This window comes from Archocentrus centrarchus, unplaced genomic scaffold (assembly GCF_007364275.1).
Source record: "Archocentrus centrarchus isolate MPI-CPG fArcCen1 unplaced genomic scaffold, fArcCen1 scaffold_174_ctg1, whole genome shotgun sequence".
NCBI classification, from domain to species: Eukaryota; Metazoa; Chordata; class Actinopteri; order Cichliformes; family Cichlidae; genus Archocentrus; species Archocentrus centrarchus.
In genome coordinates this window covers 2016-15505 of record NW_022060219.1, presented here as the reverse complement: position 1 = coordinate 15505, position 13490 = coordinate 2016, and the positions used below count along the sequence as shown (strand labels likewise).

Sequence of the window (13490 nt, the reverse complement as noted above, 5' to 3'; positions counted from 1 at the left end):
ACTACTATCATTGTATCTGGCAATGTGTATCGATAAACAGGTTTTGGAAGAACGTTGTCACAGAACTCCATTCTATTTTTCATCAAACTATTCCTATGGATCCTAGGTTGTTTCTTTTTGGTTTGTCTGTGCATGGCCTGATCCTGACGCCTGAGCAGATGATGTTACTATGCAAACTTCTACATCTGGCAAGACGTTTCATTCTGTTACAGTGGATCCAAGGACAGCCCCCTTTTGTTACACAATGGTACAGAGAGACATTTAGGGTCTTCACAATGGAGCGCCTCAGTGCCCTAATAAAGGGTAATTTGGGTGCCTTTTATAAAATATGGAAACCCCTTTTGGATTATTTACCTCAGGATTTAACCTCCTGAGACCCGAGCTTCTGTTTGCAATGCATTTTCAATTTCTCCCAGATATTTGTGATTAGATGGACCTGAAATGTATATATACTAAGCTTCCTCTTTGAACAAGAAGTTGTACATGGTTGTTACATACTTTTTGTGAGAAAAAAAGATGTCCTCAGATGTGGACACAGGGATTATTTTATAGCATAACACAACAAAAACAACATGACTTAAAGTATTAAATACTCTTGAGTACAATGAAATATAAGGTGCAGCAAAGCCAAATGTAATGTCTCCATAGGTGGACGCAGGGTCTCAGGAGGTTAAGTGATATACTTTGCAAAGGAGGGTCACATTTTATTTTCAGACATAACCAGTGTTAAGTGTACTTTATTTTACGTATGTTCTGTGCTGGCCTGTTCTGGGGTTTTTTTTTGGTTTGGTTTGGTTTTTTCCTTTTTCTCTCTTGTTATTTTTGCATAATAAGTAAATGTTCAATAAATATATTAAAGAAAAAAAAACAGAGTTAAAAGGGGTGAATGAAGAAGAAACATTCACAGTGCATCCTGGGAAATCCCCAGCAACCTAGGCCTACAGTATAGCAGTATAACCATATGTCTATGAGTATAACTATGGAAAGGTTCAGGGTTACCTGATCCAGTCAGAACCTTTAACTATGATGTTATAAAGTCACAGATCAAAGCCACGGAATGTAGAACGTTGTCAAGACTGTAACTAGAGTGAAGACAGAGGAATGTAGAATGTTTTCAAGACTGTAACTAGAGTGAAGACAGTTTCACCAAACTTTCGGATTACAACACGAAAGATCAACAAGCTCGTATTTCTCGAAACATAGGAGATTTTATCTACAAGATAAACCAAACCTTGAGTGTTTATCCCTGTAATGGCATCAGTCATGTGCTCCAACGTACATGCCAGAGACAAGTTAGTCCCTGGAAGCTGGCTCACCTCTGAATTCTCCACCTACCAAGTATCAACTATCCTTGGAGAGGGGACTTTCGGCAAGGTTGTAAATGTGTCAGGATGGCTGACAAGAAAACTGTAGCCATCAAAGTAACAAAAAAGAAGCCTTTGAATGGATGGCAAAGGAAGAGGTATAAACTGCTCCTTACAATTTCTGTTTCAAAGATGTGTGTAGTGGATGTGAAAACTGTATTTGCAGAAATACTTATTGTGCAGTACAAATGTCAAACTAATGTTAAACCCATCTGTGACCTATGTTTCCAGCTGGATATCCTATACAAACTCAGCCTGTATAACTCCCATGAACACAACTTGACTGAATGGCACCGGGCTTTTATAGATAGTGGCCGTACATGTCTGGAGTTTGAGTGTCTAGACAAAAGTCTTTTTGACTTCATGCAAGAAAGACATTTCCAACCGCTGAGTTTAATGGCAATTCGACCAATCGTCGTGCAGGTATGTTTAACTCTGTGATTCTTCATATTAATAAGTGCTTTCAAAATGGAAACTGATCAAATTTAATCATGACATTTTCTTTGGTACCTTTCAGATGGCAGTAGCTCTGAAACATCTCAAGTCTGTTGGAATTATACACGCAGACCTCAAATTACAGAATGTGATGTTAGTCAATCACCAACAAGAGCCGTACCGAATTAAAGTGATTGACTTTGGCCTGGCTTGTGAGACCTCAGCTGCGACAGTGGGTTCTTACATTCAGAGCCGTCCATATCGGTGAGTAGCTGGACTCAAATCTGATCTTACTCACACAATCACACAAACCTCCTGAGTCTGTGGTTTCTGTTAGCTGTAGTATAAATCATACTTAGCCAAATGATCGAGATTGACAACAAATGTAACAATTACAATCATTGCTCTTTGTCCTAAATCAGGTCCCCAGAGATTATTCTAGGCCTTCCATTTACAGAGGCCATAGACGTTTGGTCTCTGGGAAACATTGCTGCCTATCTGTACCTCGGTTCCCTGCTGTACCCTGGCTATACTGAATATGATATGGTGAGTAAACAGTAGCCCCAGAGTCTGCTTTTTGCTTGACTGAAATATATGACAAAAGTCTGCGCTGGACTCCCAGTTTGACTACATTTTTGCTGTATTTACAGATGAACTACATAGTAGAAACCCAAGGGAACCCACCAGAAAAAATGTTAAACTCTGGGCTAAAGACCTCCTGCTTTTTCTACAAAGAGTTCAATTCCACCACCAGCAACTGGAAACTCAAGGTACCCACCACTTCACCAATGCGCTGCTTATTCCTATATGTCAGTCTCTGAACTCACTTGCAGTCTACTTCTTTTCTAACCCTCGATTTTTAACATATCCCTATCTTTTCAGACGCCTGAACAATTTTTTGAAGAGTCAGGGATTAAGCCCACAGAGAGAAGAGGAAGAAACTTTACATCTCTGAATGACCTCTTACATGTATGTACACTTTGGCCGTACAGTGGGTACAAAAAAAAAGGGAAAAACTTATGTCACTCAAACACTCAAGTTTTTTTTGGTTGACATTTGTTGCTTTCTTCATCTTTCAGTTCCAGCAACTCGGGGCTCAGACATTTACAGATAAAGCTGCAGAAATGTGTGATCTCTTGATGTTTGTTGAAATGGTGAAAGAAATGCTTCAGCTTGATCCTGAAAGACGGATTACACCCCAACAGGTGCTGGACCATTCTTTCGCCAGAATGAACCACATAGGGTACTTGTACGACCTGAGCTCCTAGTAAGTCAACGCTTTTTATTTACAACGATTGTTCTCCCTTAACCTCCCATGTACAACACATTTCCCCACAGATCATACGTTAAAAAGAAAGGAAGTACACCCTCTTTCGAGTCTAAGCTTTAACTTTGTTCTTAACAGGTTTAAATTTAGGTAAACACAACCTGGGTAGACAGTAACACAACATTACCCTCTTAACTGCTATGTAAACAATAAGGGTGTACTTAGTTTTTCACACGCTTGTCATGGAATAATGTCAGGCTTTGTAGTTCATCTGGGGTTGTATTTACCCCCATTTTAATCCTGGATAAGGACCAGATTCAACTTTTAATTGAAAGAAAATATGTGAAAATATTTCATGCATATGAGTGAATAATTTACAATATTGAATGGTTCACTGTCTTGCAGTGTAAAGTCCTGCTATCAGCACATGGACATCTGTAAGGAAAAGAGCACAGTGTCTTCGGATAGTGGGACAAGAGTGAGCGGGTCTCTGCAGCAGCCCGTCTCTGAGAGCAGACAACCTGCCCAACAGAGGCTTCCTCCCCCTGCAGCTGAGAGCAAAATTCCTAGTGGGACCCCCTTCCCTCCAAGACCACCAGCCCATCAGAACAAAACTGTCCTCCCCCTTCAGATCAGAAGAGCAGCCCCAAGTGCTTCAGGCCCAGTCACTCTGAAACTGCCCAGACAGTTTCAGTCTCAAACTTTAAAGAAAGCGCCCTGATGAGGATATAAAGGACACCAGTCAGCCAGTGAAATGGAGGAGGATTGACTGGAAAGATGTTGGTGAAAAAATACCCACCTCTTCCGAATATGAGAGGTCAGACCACGACCAAAGGGAACTCCAGTGTTCTCCAGGGCCATCCTGCTCAAACAACAGGACACAGAGTTTCCAGCTCAGGGATTAAGAGGAACCTTGATCATTGGAAAACTGCTTTCAACAGACCGCATAAGAGGGCCAGAAAACAACGATGAAGGCAGTTGGAGCTGCTTTTCCCGTCAGACCCGTAAGAGAGATCCAAATGCAGTCCGGCTGAGGACCACCGCTGCAGAGAAGCAAGAAGGAGGAGCAGCAGAGTGCCATCCAATTCCTCCCGCAAATCAAGAGTGTCGTGACAAAGTGGATGATATGCTCCAAAAGTCATCTCGCTCTTAAAGTAAATGTTCAGTTAGCAATTCAAAGCAATATGTTAATAGGTGAAACTCGACGTAATGCAGGGTCAATCTACAAGCGTTAGACAGTTGACCTGAATCATCCCTTAGTCTTCCTGCTTACCATGATGCACTAATCCCATGATGCTTCTGCACTGCTGCATGTCATTAACTTTTGTCCTCTCTTTCCAACAGTTTGTGTTCTCTCCTTGTCTCTGTACTCTGTCTCTCTTCTCTCTTTCTTTCCTCTCACCCCCAACCGGTCGCGGCAGATGGCCGCCCCTCCCTGAGCCTGGTTCTGCCGGAGGTTTCTTCCTCTTAAAGGGAGTTTTTCCTTCCCACTGTCGCAAAGTGCATGCTCATAGGGGGTCACTTGATTGTTGGGGTTTTCTCTGAAATACTGTAGTGTCTTTACCTTACAGTGTAAAGCGCCTTGAGGCGACTGTTGTGAACGGGCTTTACATTAAATTTGAAACTGAATAACGTTATAACCAGTTTAAAAGTAAATTATGTCCTCATCATTGTCAAAGTGTTTCACAGTGTGAGATTTTTTTCCGCTTTGAAGTACCTGCTCCATCAAGTACTCAGTACTCCATACTCAAGTGTATAACATAACAGTGCAACATTGAAGCATCATTTTTTTAATTAATTTTTTTCCTTTGGTTTAAATGAAGAATAGGCGTCCACTGTTAAATACAGTATATTTATCATGCTGATGTCATTAGCGATGTTTTCAAAAGGTGTATTTGAGTCTATTTTCTATGGAACATACTCAGTGATGCTTTATCTGTCATTTTGCATGAAAATGTTAAATACATAAAGAAAAAAAATGTTTTTTTCTAAAATAGTTTATTCAAGACTTAAATGACTATGAATAATATGAATAATCAGGGCTGTATTCATCCATCCATCCATCCATCCATCCATTTTCTTCCGCTTATCCGGGGCCGGGTCGCGGGGGCAGAAGCCTAAGCAGAGAAGCCCAAGCTTCCCTCTCCCCAGCCACCTCCTCCAGCCCATCCGGAGGGACCCCAAGGCGTTCCCAGGCCAGCCGAGATACATAATCTCTCCAGCGTGTCCTGGGTCTACCACGGGGCCTCCTCCCGGTGGGACATGCCCGGAACACCTCACCCAGGAGGCGGCCAGGAGGCATCCTAATCAGATGCCCGAGCCACCTCAACTGGCTCCTTTCGATGTGGAGGAGCAGCGGCTCTACTCTGAGCCCCTCCCGGATGGCCGCACTCCTCACCTTATCTCTAAGGGAGAGGGCCAGCCACCCTTCGAAGGAAACTCATTTCTGCCGCTTGTATTCGCGATCTTATTCTTTCGGTCACTACCCAAAGCTCGTGACCATAGGTGAGGGTAGGAACGTAGATCGACCAGTAAATCGAGAGCCTCGCTTTTACGCTAAGCTCCCTCTTCACCACGACGGACCGGTGCAGCGTCCGCATCACTGCAGAAGCAGCCCCGATCCGCCTGTCGATCTCCCGTTCCCTTCTCCCATCACTCGTGAACAAGACCCCGAGATACTTAAACTCCTCCACTTGAGGCAAGAACTCGTTCCTGAGCCGGAGGGCTGTATTCAACTAAAGGAAATTCTGGTCAACTAAAATTGCCCTCTTCATCCAAATGATTGGTCGTGATGGCATGAACTGCACATACAATAACACAACACAATTGTTGTGTCTCTTTTCCTCGCCTGCGATGTGCGGACTGCGGGATTACGCACATGTATGAAGCAGTGAAAGCTTTTCAAGTAAAGTTGCACCTGTGAGAGGTGCAGATGCAAAATGGGAATTTATGCCGCTTTCCATCTTGCCAAAAAAAGAAAAATCAGACCAGGTCTCCACTGCTGTGTTTGCAGCTCTCAGCACTTTTTGCTGGGAAACTGGACACAGTGGGCACTTTATGCAGCGTTTTTCCTGACTTTGACACGAAGAAATTCACATCACCCGTTTTTACCCGAAAAAAAATGCAAAGTTTCATCAGCTTGAAATATATTATTTTCCCTGATGTTATTTTTCAAGAGAAATATAATTTTATATTTTATTTACTGTGTTGAGGAAAACCTTGCTGTTTTCTGGCCATTCAAATTCATATTGCTAATTAGCTTTAGTTTTAGCCCTGTGGAGCCCGCGACTGAGACCGTTTGTTTTTTTTTCAATTTTGGCCCGTCCGGTGATGGACTTTGACAGCTCTGCATTATCGTTTGATGTGTTTTATCGTACCGGGGGTGAGGCCTCGGAGCATCACGGGAGAGTCTGGCTCTCCAACTGGAATGTGCGCAAGTAGATGTGGATGAAAGGTGTGGAGGACCTGATGTAGCCCATCACTTCCATGCCATGCAGAGTGTTCAGCTGTCCTGGTCAGGTTAACCTATATTATAGATTTATCATAAACAGGTTTCACACAAGAGGAAAGAAATAAGATCAAAGTGAACTAAACATACATTACATGCAGCTCTGTAGCCCACAACATTTATACTGTGTATCACAATTATCTCATGATAAACTGAAAATTATTAATATTTTAGATCCATTAAAAAAATTACAGAGGTGCAGTGCAATACTGGAGTGATTACCGCTTGTCCTACCCACACTGTCACCAGCAACTCACGTGCCAAGTTTGAAGCAGATCAGATTGTTGATACACGCAAAAAACAAACAGAGGTTCGTTGACTTATTAAAACAATCAGCCATAAGGTCTCTCAATGACTTTCGGCCAGTGGCCCTGACACCGGTCGTGATGAAATGCTTCGAGCAACTCATTTCCTTATCCTCGACATGACCGTGATGTTTGACTCTGTGTGAGGCTTTGAACCTGCAGCCTTTGTCCTGCTGTTTATGGGACATTTACACCAGAAACCTCAGTGGGAATAAAAAAAGAAAAAAAAAATCATTTGTCATGAGAATTAAGAAACAGATCACCTAGATGCAGTTTTTCTAGATTAAAATATATTTGTTTTCAGTAGGAATCCTCCTGCTGTGCAGTTTGCGGGTCACAGGTTGCAGCGTCAGCTTATGGACTGGTTTCGCCGTTCAGGCCCCTCCAGTCAAGTCGCTGTGCCCCCTGAGGCTGAATTCTACTGATACGCTTCAACTAAGTTACACAAATTCATACAATTTGTTAATGAAAACGTAAACAGCCACGTCACTGGTAAATAATTTCAGTGCGAGCTCAGTTTAATGATTCAGTTTAGACTCCTGCAGCGATCGTGGTGAGCAGCAGGACTGACTATTGAGCGGAGGGTGGATTCAGGTCAGATTTGGTTTGGTTGGTTCCTGGGAGTGCATCAGGAGCAACCACTTGACCCCGAATATGCTGGTTCCTTTTACCATTGCTCTGTAGAGAGCATCTTGACCTACTATCTGTGCGTGTGGTTCAACATCTGCGCAGCAGCAGACAGAAAAACACTCCAGAGTCATTATTACGGCTCAAAAGATCGCAGGCTGTCCCTTGCCCTCCCTCCAGGAATTGTTCAATGCCCGCTGCCAGAGGAGGGCACAGAACATCCTCCGGGATCCCTCACACCCTCACATCCCTCACAGCTAGAATGACATCTAGAAGGTCTGGGTTTGATTCCACCTTGGCCTGGATCTCTCACTATGTGGAGTTTGCATGTTCCCCCCCCGTGCTAGGCTCTGTGATTTTACGTGGCCTACCACTTCATGGCTCAGTTGCTGTTGTCCCCAATCGCTTCCACGTTGTTGTAATACCACTAACAGTTGACTGTGGAATATTTAGTAGTGAGGAAATTTCATGACTGGAATATACAGATGGCATCCTATCACGGTACCATGCTGGAATTCACTGAACTCCTGAGAGCGACCCATTCTTTCACAAATGTTTGTAGGAGCAGTCTGCATGCCTAGGTGCTTGGTTTATGTACCTGTGGCCATGGAAGTGATTGGAACACCTGAATTCAATGATTTGATTGGCTGAGTGAACATTTTTGGCAATATACCACAGTGTAACTGTAAGGATCGGAGCTAACCCTTGATAGTGGTGTTATTCCAGCTCTCTCAGTTTTATAGACTAGTTTTTTACTGTTATTCAAATTCAGATGTTCCCTTTGAAAAAATATAAAGCTGTAGTCTGTTAAGGAGCAACACATAAGAAAAAGTCTGTACAGTTACAGAATGAAAGCACTTTTATAGTTTTATCTTCTCAGGTTTACACGGTCTAATATAGGAGTTGTTTGTTGACGATCCAAGTAATAGTTTAGTACTCTAATGGAGTTATTGTCAATACCTGTTAATATGAAGTTTATGAGATATGAGAAAGAAGAAAGCCTTTTTATTTTGAAAAGAAATTAAAGCAGATCTACCACAGGAACGGCATTCATACCCAAATGATTTCAAATTCTGCAACAAAAAAAAAAAATCAATGGGGGTAATGATTTCTGGCTGTCACATGGCTCAAATCACTCTGCTGGGGTAGCCACCCTCAAAGGCAGATTCAAAGGAAAAAGTTTGGAATTAATAAGCAACCCCAAATGCCACTGGCTTTTTCCAGGTGGATCAACTGACCGAAAGTGTTTTTTCATATACTATCGAGCTATTCTACTCTATGAATCAATTTTGTTAGAGGCTGTATTAACTGGCAGCATGGTGGAGGACTGGTTAACACTGGTGCCTCAGAGCAAGAAGGGCCTGGTTTGAATCCACCAGCCAGCCTTCTGTTTGCATGTTCTCCCCATGGCTGTGTGGGTTCTCTCCAGCTTCCCCCCACAGTCCACAATATGCAGTTAGTGGGGTTAGGTTAATCTGTGATTCTAAATTGTCCATAGGTGTGAATGTGAGCCTGAATGGTTGTCTGTGTCAGCTCTGCAACAGGCTGGCAACCTGTCCAGGGTGCACCCTGCCTCTCGCTCTATGATATTCTTTTCAGGGTTGCAGGGGGGCTGGAGGCTAAGAGGATTGACTCTATAGAAAAAAGGCCCACATTTGTGCTGAGTGAGAAAAATAAATCTTACACAGCAGCAATAAAAAAACTATTTAGATGAGCACAAAGAAGAACAGACTGGAATGAGCCAAAAACAAAAAAACAAAAAACAAGACAAAAAATCTAGGAAATCAGGAAGGACTAATGATATTAAATCCTCTCACAACTGAAAGGTCCAAAATTCATTGGGAAACAGATTTGGGGTTGAGCTTAGCAGTGAAATATGGTCGAGGGCTTTTTCACAAATACAAAAAAAACATTTATCTGAAATAGACTCAGGGAGAACCAATTTAGAATTCTTCACGGGCTACAGCGTACTCCGCAGTTTACACATAAACTTCACTCTCAATATTCACCTCTCTGTTTAAAATGTAACACAGTTGTGGGCGACTACTATCATTGTATCTGGCAATGTGTATCGATAAACAGGTTTTGGAAGAACGTTGTCACAGAACTCCATTCTATTTTTCATCAAACTATTCCTATGGATCCTAGGTTGTTTCTTTTTGGTTTGTCTGTGCATGGCCTGATCCTGAGGCCTGAGCAGATGATGTTACTATGCAAACTTCTACATCTGGCAAGACGTTTCATTCTGTTACAGTGGATCCAAGGACAGCCCCCTTTTGTTACACAATGGTACAGAGAGACATTTAGGGTCTTCACAATGGAGCGCCTCAGTGCCCTAATAAAGGGTAATTTGGGTGCCTTTTATAAAATATGGAAACCCCTTTTGGATTATTTACCTCAGGATTTAACCTCCTGAGACCCGAGCTTCTGTTTGCAATGCATTTTCAATTTCTCCCAGATATTTGTGATTAGATGGACCTGAAATGTATATATACTAAGCTTCCTCTTTGAACAAGAAGTTGTTACATGGTTGTTACATACTTTTTGTGAGAAAAAAAGATGTCCTCAGATGTGGACACAGGGCTTATTTTATAGCATAACACAACAAAAACAACACGACTTAAAGTATTAAATACTCTTGAGTACAATGAAATATAAGGTGCAGCAAAGCCAAAATGTAATGTCTCCATAGGTGGACGCAGGGTCTCAGGAGGTTAAATGATATACTTTGCAAAGGAGGGTCACATTTTATTTTCAGACATAACCAGTGTTAAGTGTACTTTATTTTACGTATGTTCTGTGCTGGCCTGTTCTGGGGTTTTTTTTTTGGTTTGGTTTGGTTTTTCCTTTTTCTCTCTTGTTATTTTTGCATAATAAGTAAATGTTCAATAAAATATATTAAAGAAAAAAAAACAGAGTTAAAAGGGGTGAATGAAGAAGAACATTCACAGTGCATCCTGGGAAATCCCCAGCAACCTAGGCCTACAGTATAGCAGTATAACCATATGTCTATGAGTATAACTATGGAAAGGTTCAGGGTTACCTGATCCAGTCAGAAACCTTTAACTATGATGTTATAAAGTCACAGATCAAAGCCACGGAATGTAGAACGTTGTCAAGACTGTAACTAGAGTGAAGACAGAGGAATTAGAATGTTTTCAAGACTGTAACTAGAGTGAAGACAGTTTCATCACCAAACTTTCGGATTACAACACGAAAGATCAACAAGCTCGTATTTCTCGAAACATAGGAGATTTTATCTACAAGAATAAACCAAACCTTGAGTGTTTATCCCTGTAATGGCATCAGTCATGTGCTCCAACGTACATGCCAGAGACAAGTTAGTCCCTGGAAGCTGGCTCACCTCTGAATTCTCCACCTACCAAGTATCAACTATCCTTGGAGAGGGGACTTTCGGCAAGGTTTTAAAATGTGTCAGGATGGCTGACAAGAAAACTGTAGCCATCAAAGTAACAAAAAAAGAAAGCCTTTGAATGGATGGCAAAGGAAGAGGTATAAACTGCTCCTTACAATTTCTGTTTCAAAGATGTGTGTAGTGGATGTGAAAACTGTATTGCAGAAATACTTATTGTGCAGTACAAATGTCAAACTAATGTTAAACCCATCTGTGACCTATGTTTCCAGCTGGATATCCTATACAAACTCAGCCTGTATAACTCCCATGAACACAACTTGACTGAATGGCACCGGGTTTTTATAGATAGTGGCCGTACATGTCTGGAGTTTGAGTGTCTAGACAAAAGTCTTTTGACTTCATGCAAGAAAGACATTTCCAACCGCTGAGTTTAATGGCAATTCGACCAATCGTCGTGCAGGTATGTTTAACTCTGTGATTCTTCATATTAATAAGTGCTTTCAAAATGGAAACTGATCAAATTTAATCATGACATTTTCTTTGGTACCTTTCAGATGGCAGTAGCTCTGAAACATCTCAAGTCTGTTGGAATTATACACGCAGACCTCAAATTACGAATGTGATGTTAGTCAATCACCAACAAGAGCCGTACCGAATTAAAGTGATTGACTTTGGCCTGGCTTGTGAGACCTCAGCTGCGACAGTGGGTTCTTACATTCAGAGCCGTCCATATCGGTGAGTAGCTGGACTCAAATCTGATCTTACTCACACAATCACACAAACCTCCTGAGTCTGTGGTTTCTGTTAGCTGTAGTATAAATCATACTTAGCCAAATGATCGAGATTGACAACAAATGTAACAATTACAATCATTGCTCTTTGTCCTAATCAGGTCCCCAGAGATTATTCTAGGCCTTCCATTTACAGAGGCCATAGACGTTGGTCTCTGGGAAACATTGCTGCCTATCTGTACCTCGGTTCCCTGCTGTACCCTGGCTATACTGAATATGATATGGTGAGTAAACAGTAGCCCCAGAGTCTGCTTTTTGCTTGACTGAAATATATGACAAAAGTCTGCGCTGGACTCCCATTTGACTACATTTTTTGCTGTATTTACAGATGAACTACATAGTAGAAACCCAAGGGAACCCACCAGAAAAAATGTTAAACTCTGGGCTAAAGACCTCCTGCTTTTTCTACAAAGAGTTCAATTCCACCACCAGCAACTGGAAACTCAGGTACCCACCACTTCACCAATGCGCTGCTTATTCCTATATGTCAGTCTCTGAACTCACTTGCAGTCTACTTCTTTTCTAACCCTCGATTTTTAAACATATCCCTATCTTTTCAGACGCCTGAACAATTTTTTGAAGAGTCAGGGATTAAGCCCACAGAGAGAAGAGGAAGAAACTTACATCTCTGATGACCTCTTACATGTATGTACACTTTGGCCGTACAGTGGGTACAAAAAAAAAAGGGAAAAACTTATGTCACTCAAACACTCAGTTTTTTTTGGTTGACATTTGTTGCTTTCTTCATCTTTCAGTTCCAGCAACTCGGGGCTCAGACTTTACAGATAAAGCTGCAGAAATGTGTGATCTCTTGATGTTTGTTGAAATGGTGAAAGAAATGCTTCAGCTTGATCCTGAAAGACGGATTACACCCAACAGGTGCTGGACCATTCTTTCGCCAGAATGAACCACATAGGGTACTTGTACGACCTGAGCTCCTAGTAAGTCAACGCTTTTTATTTACAACGATTGTTCTCCCTTAACCTCCCATGTACAACACATTTCCCCACAGATCATACGTTAAAAAGAAAGGAAGTACACCCTCTTTCGATTCTAAGCTTTAACTTTGTTCTTAACAGGTTTAAATTTAGGTAAACACAACCTTGGGTAGACGTAACACAACATTACCCTCTAACTGCTATGTAAACAATAAGGGTGTACTTAGTTTTTCACACGCTTGTCATGGAATAATGTCAGGCTTGTAGTTCATCTGGGGTTGTTATTTACCCCCATTTTAATCCTGGATAAGGACCAGATTCAACTTTTTAATTGAAAGAAAATATGTAAAATATTTCATGCATATGAGTGAATAATTTACAATATTGAATGGTTCACTGTCTTGCAGTGTAAAAGTCCTGCTATCAGCACATGGACATCTGTAAGGGAAAAGAGCACAGTGTCTTCGGATAGTGGGACAGGAGTGAGCGGGTCTCTGCAGCAGCCCGTCTCTGAGAGCAGACAACCTGCCCAACAGAGGCTTCCTCCCCCTGCAGCTGAGAGCAAATTCCTAGTGGGACCCCCCTTCCTCCAAGACCACCAGCCCATCAGAACAAACTGTCCTCCCCCCCTTCAGATCAGAAGAGCAGCCCCAAGTGCTTCAGGCCCAGTCACTCTGAAACTGCCCAGACAGTTTCAGTCTCAAACTTTAAAGAAAGCGCCTGATGAGGATATAAAGGGACACCAGTCAGCCAGTGAAATGGAGGAGGATTACTGGAAAGATGTGGGGTGAAAAAATATACCCACCTCTTCCGAATATGAGAGGTCAGACCACGACCAAAGGGAACTCCAGTGTCTCCAGGGCCATCCTGCTCAAACAA

At 42.0% G+C, this 13490-nt stretch overlaps 1 protein-coding gene across 1 annotated transcript; it reads left to right on the top strand.

The window, feature by feature from the left end:
* The first annotated feature begins 1542 nt into the window (after positions 1 to 1542).
* LOC115775531 (homeodomain-interacting protein kinase 3-like) lies at positions 1543 to 12488 on the top strand. Its single transcript, XM_030723040.1, has 11 exons — positions 1543 to 1787; positions 1882 to 2063; positions 2222 to 2345; positions 2450 to 2569; positions 2682 to 2768; positions 2879 to 3066; positions 3472 to 3544; positions 11775 to 11897; positions 12002 to 12120; positions 12234 to 12318; positions 12429 to 12488. The coding sequence occupies exons 1-11, from the start codon at positions 1728 to 1730 to the stop codon at positions 12486 to 12488; spliced, it is 1221 nt and encodes a 406-aa protein (XP_030578900.1). The 5' UTR covers positions 1543 to 1727.
* The last annotated feature ends 1002 nt before the right edge of the window (positions 12489 to 13490 follow it).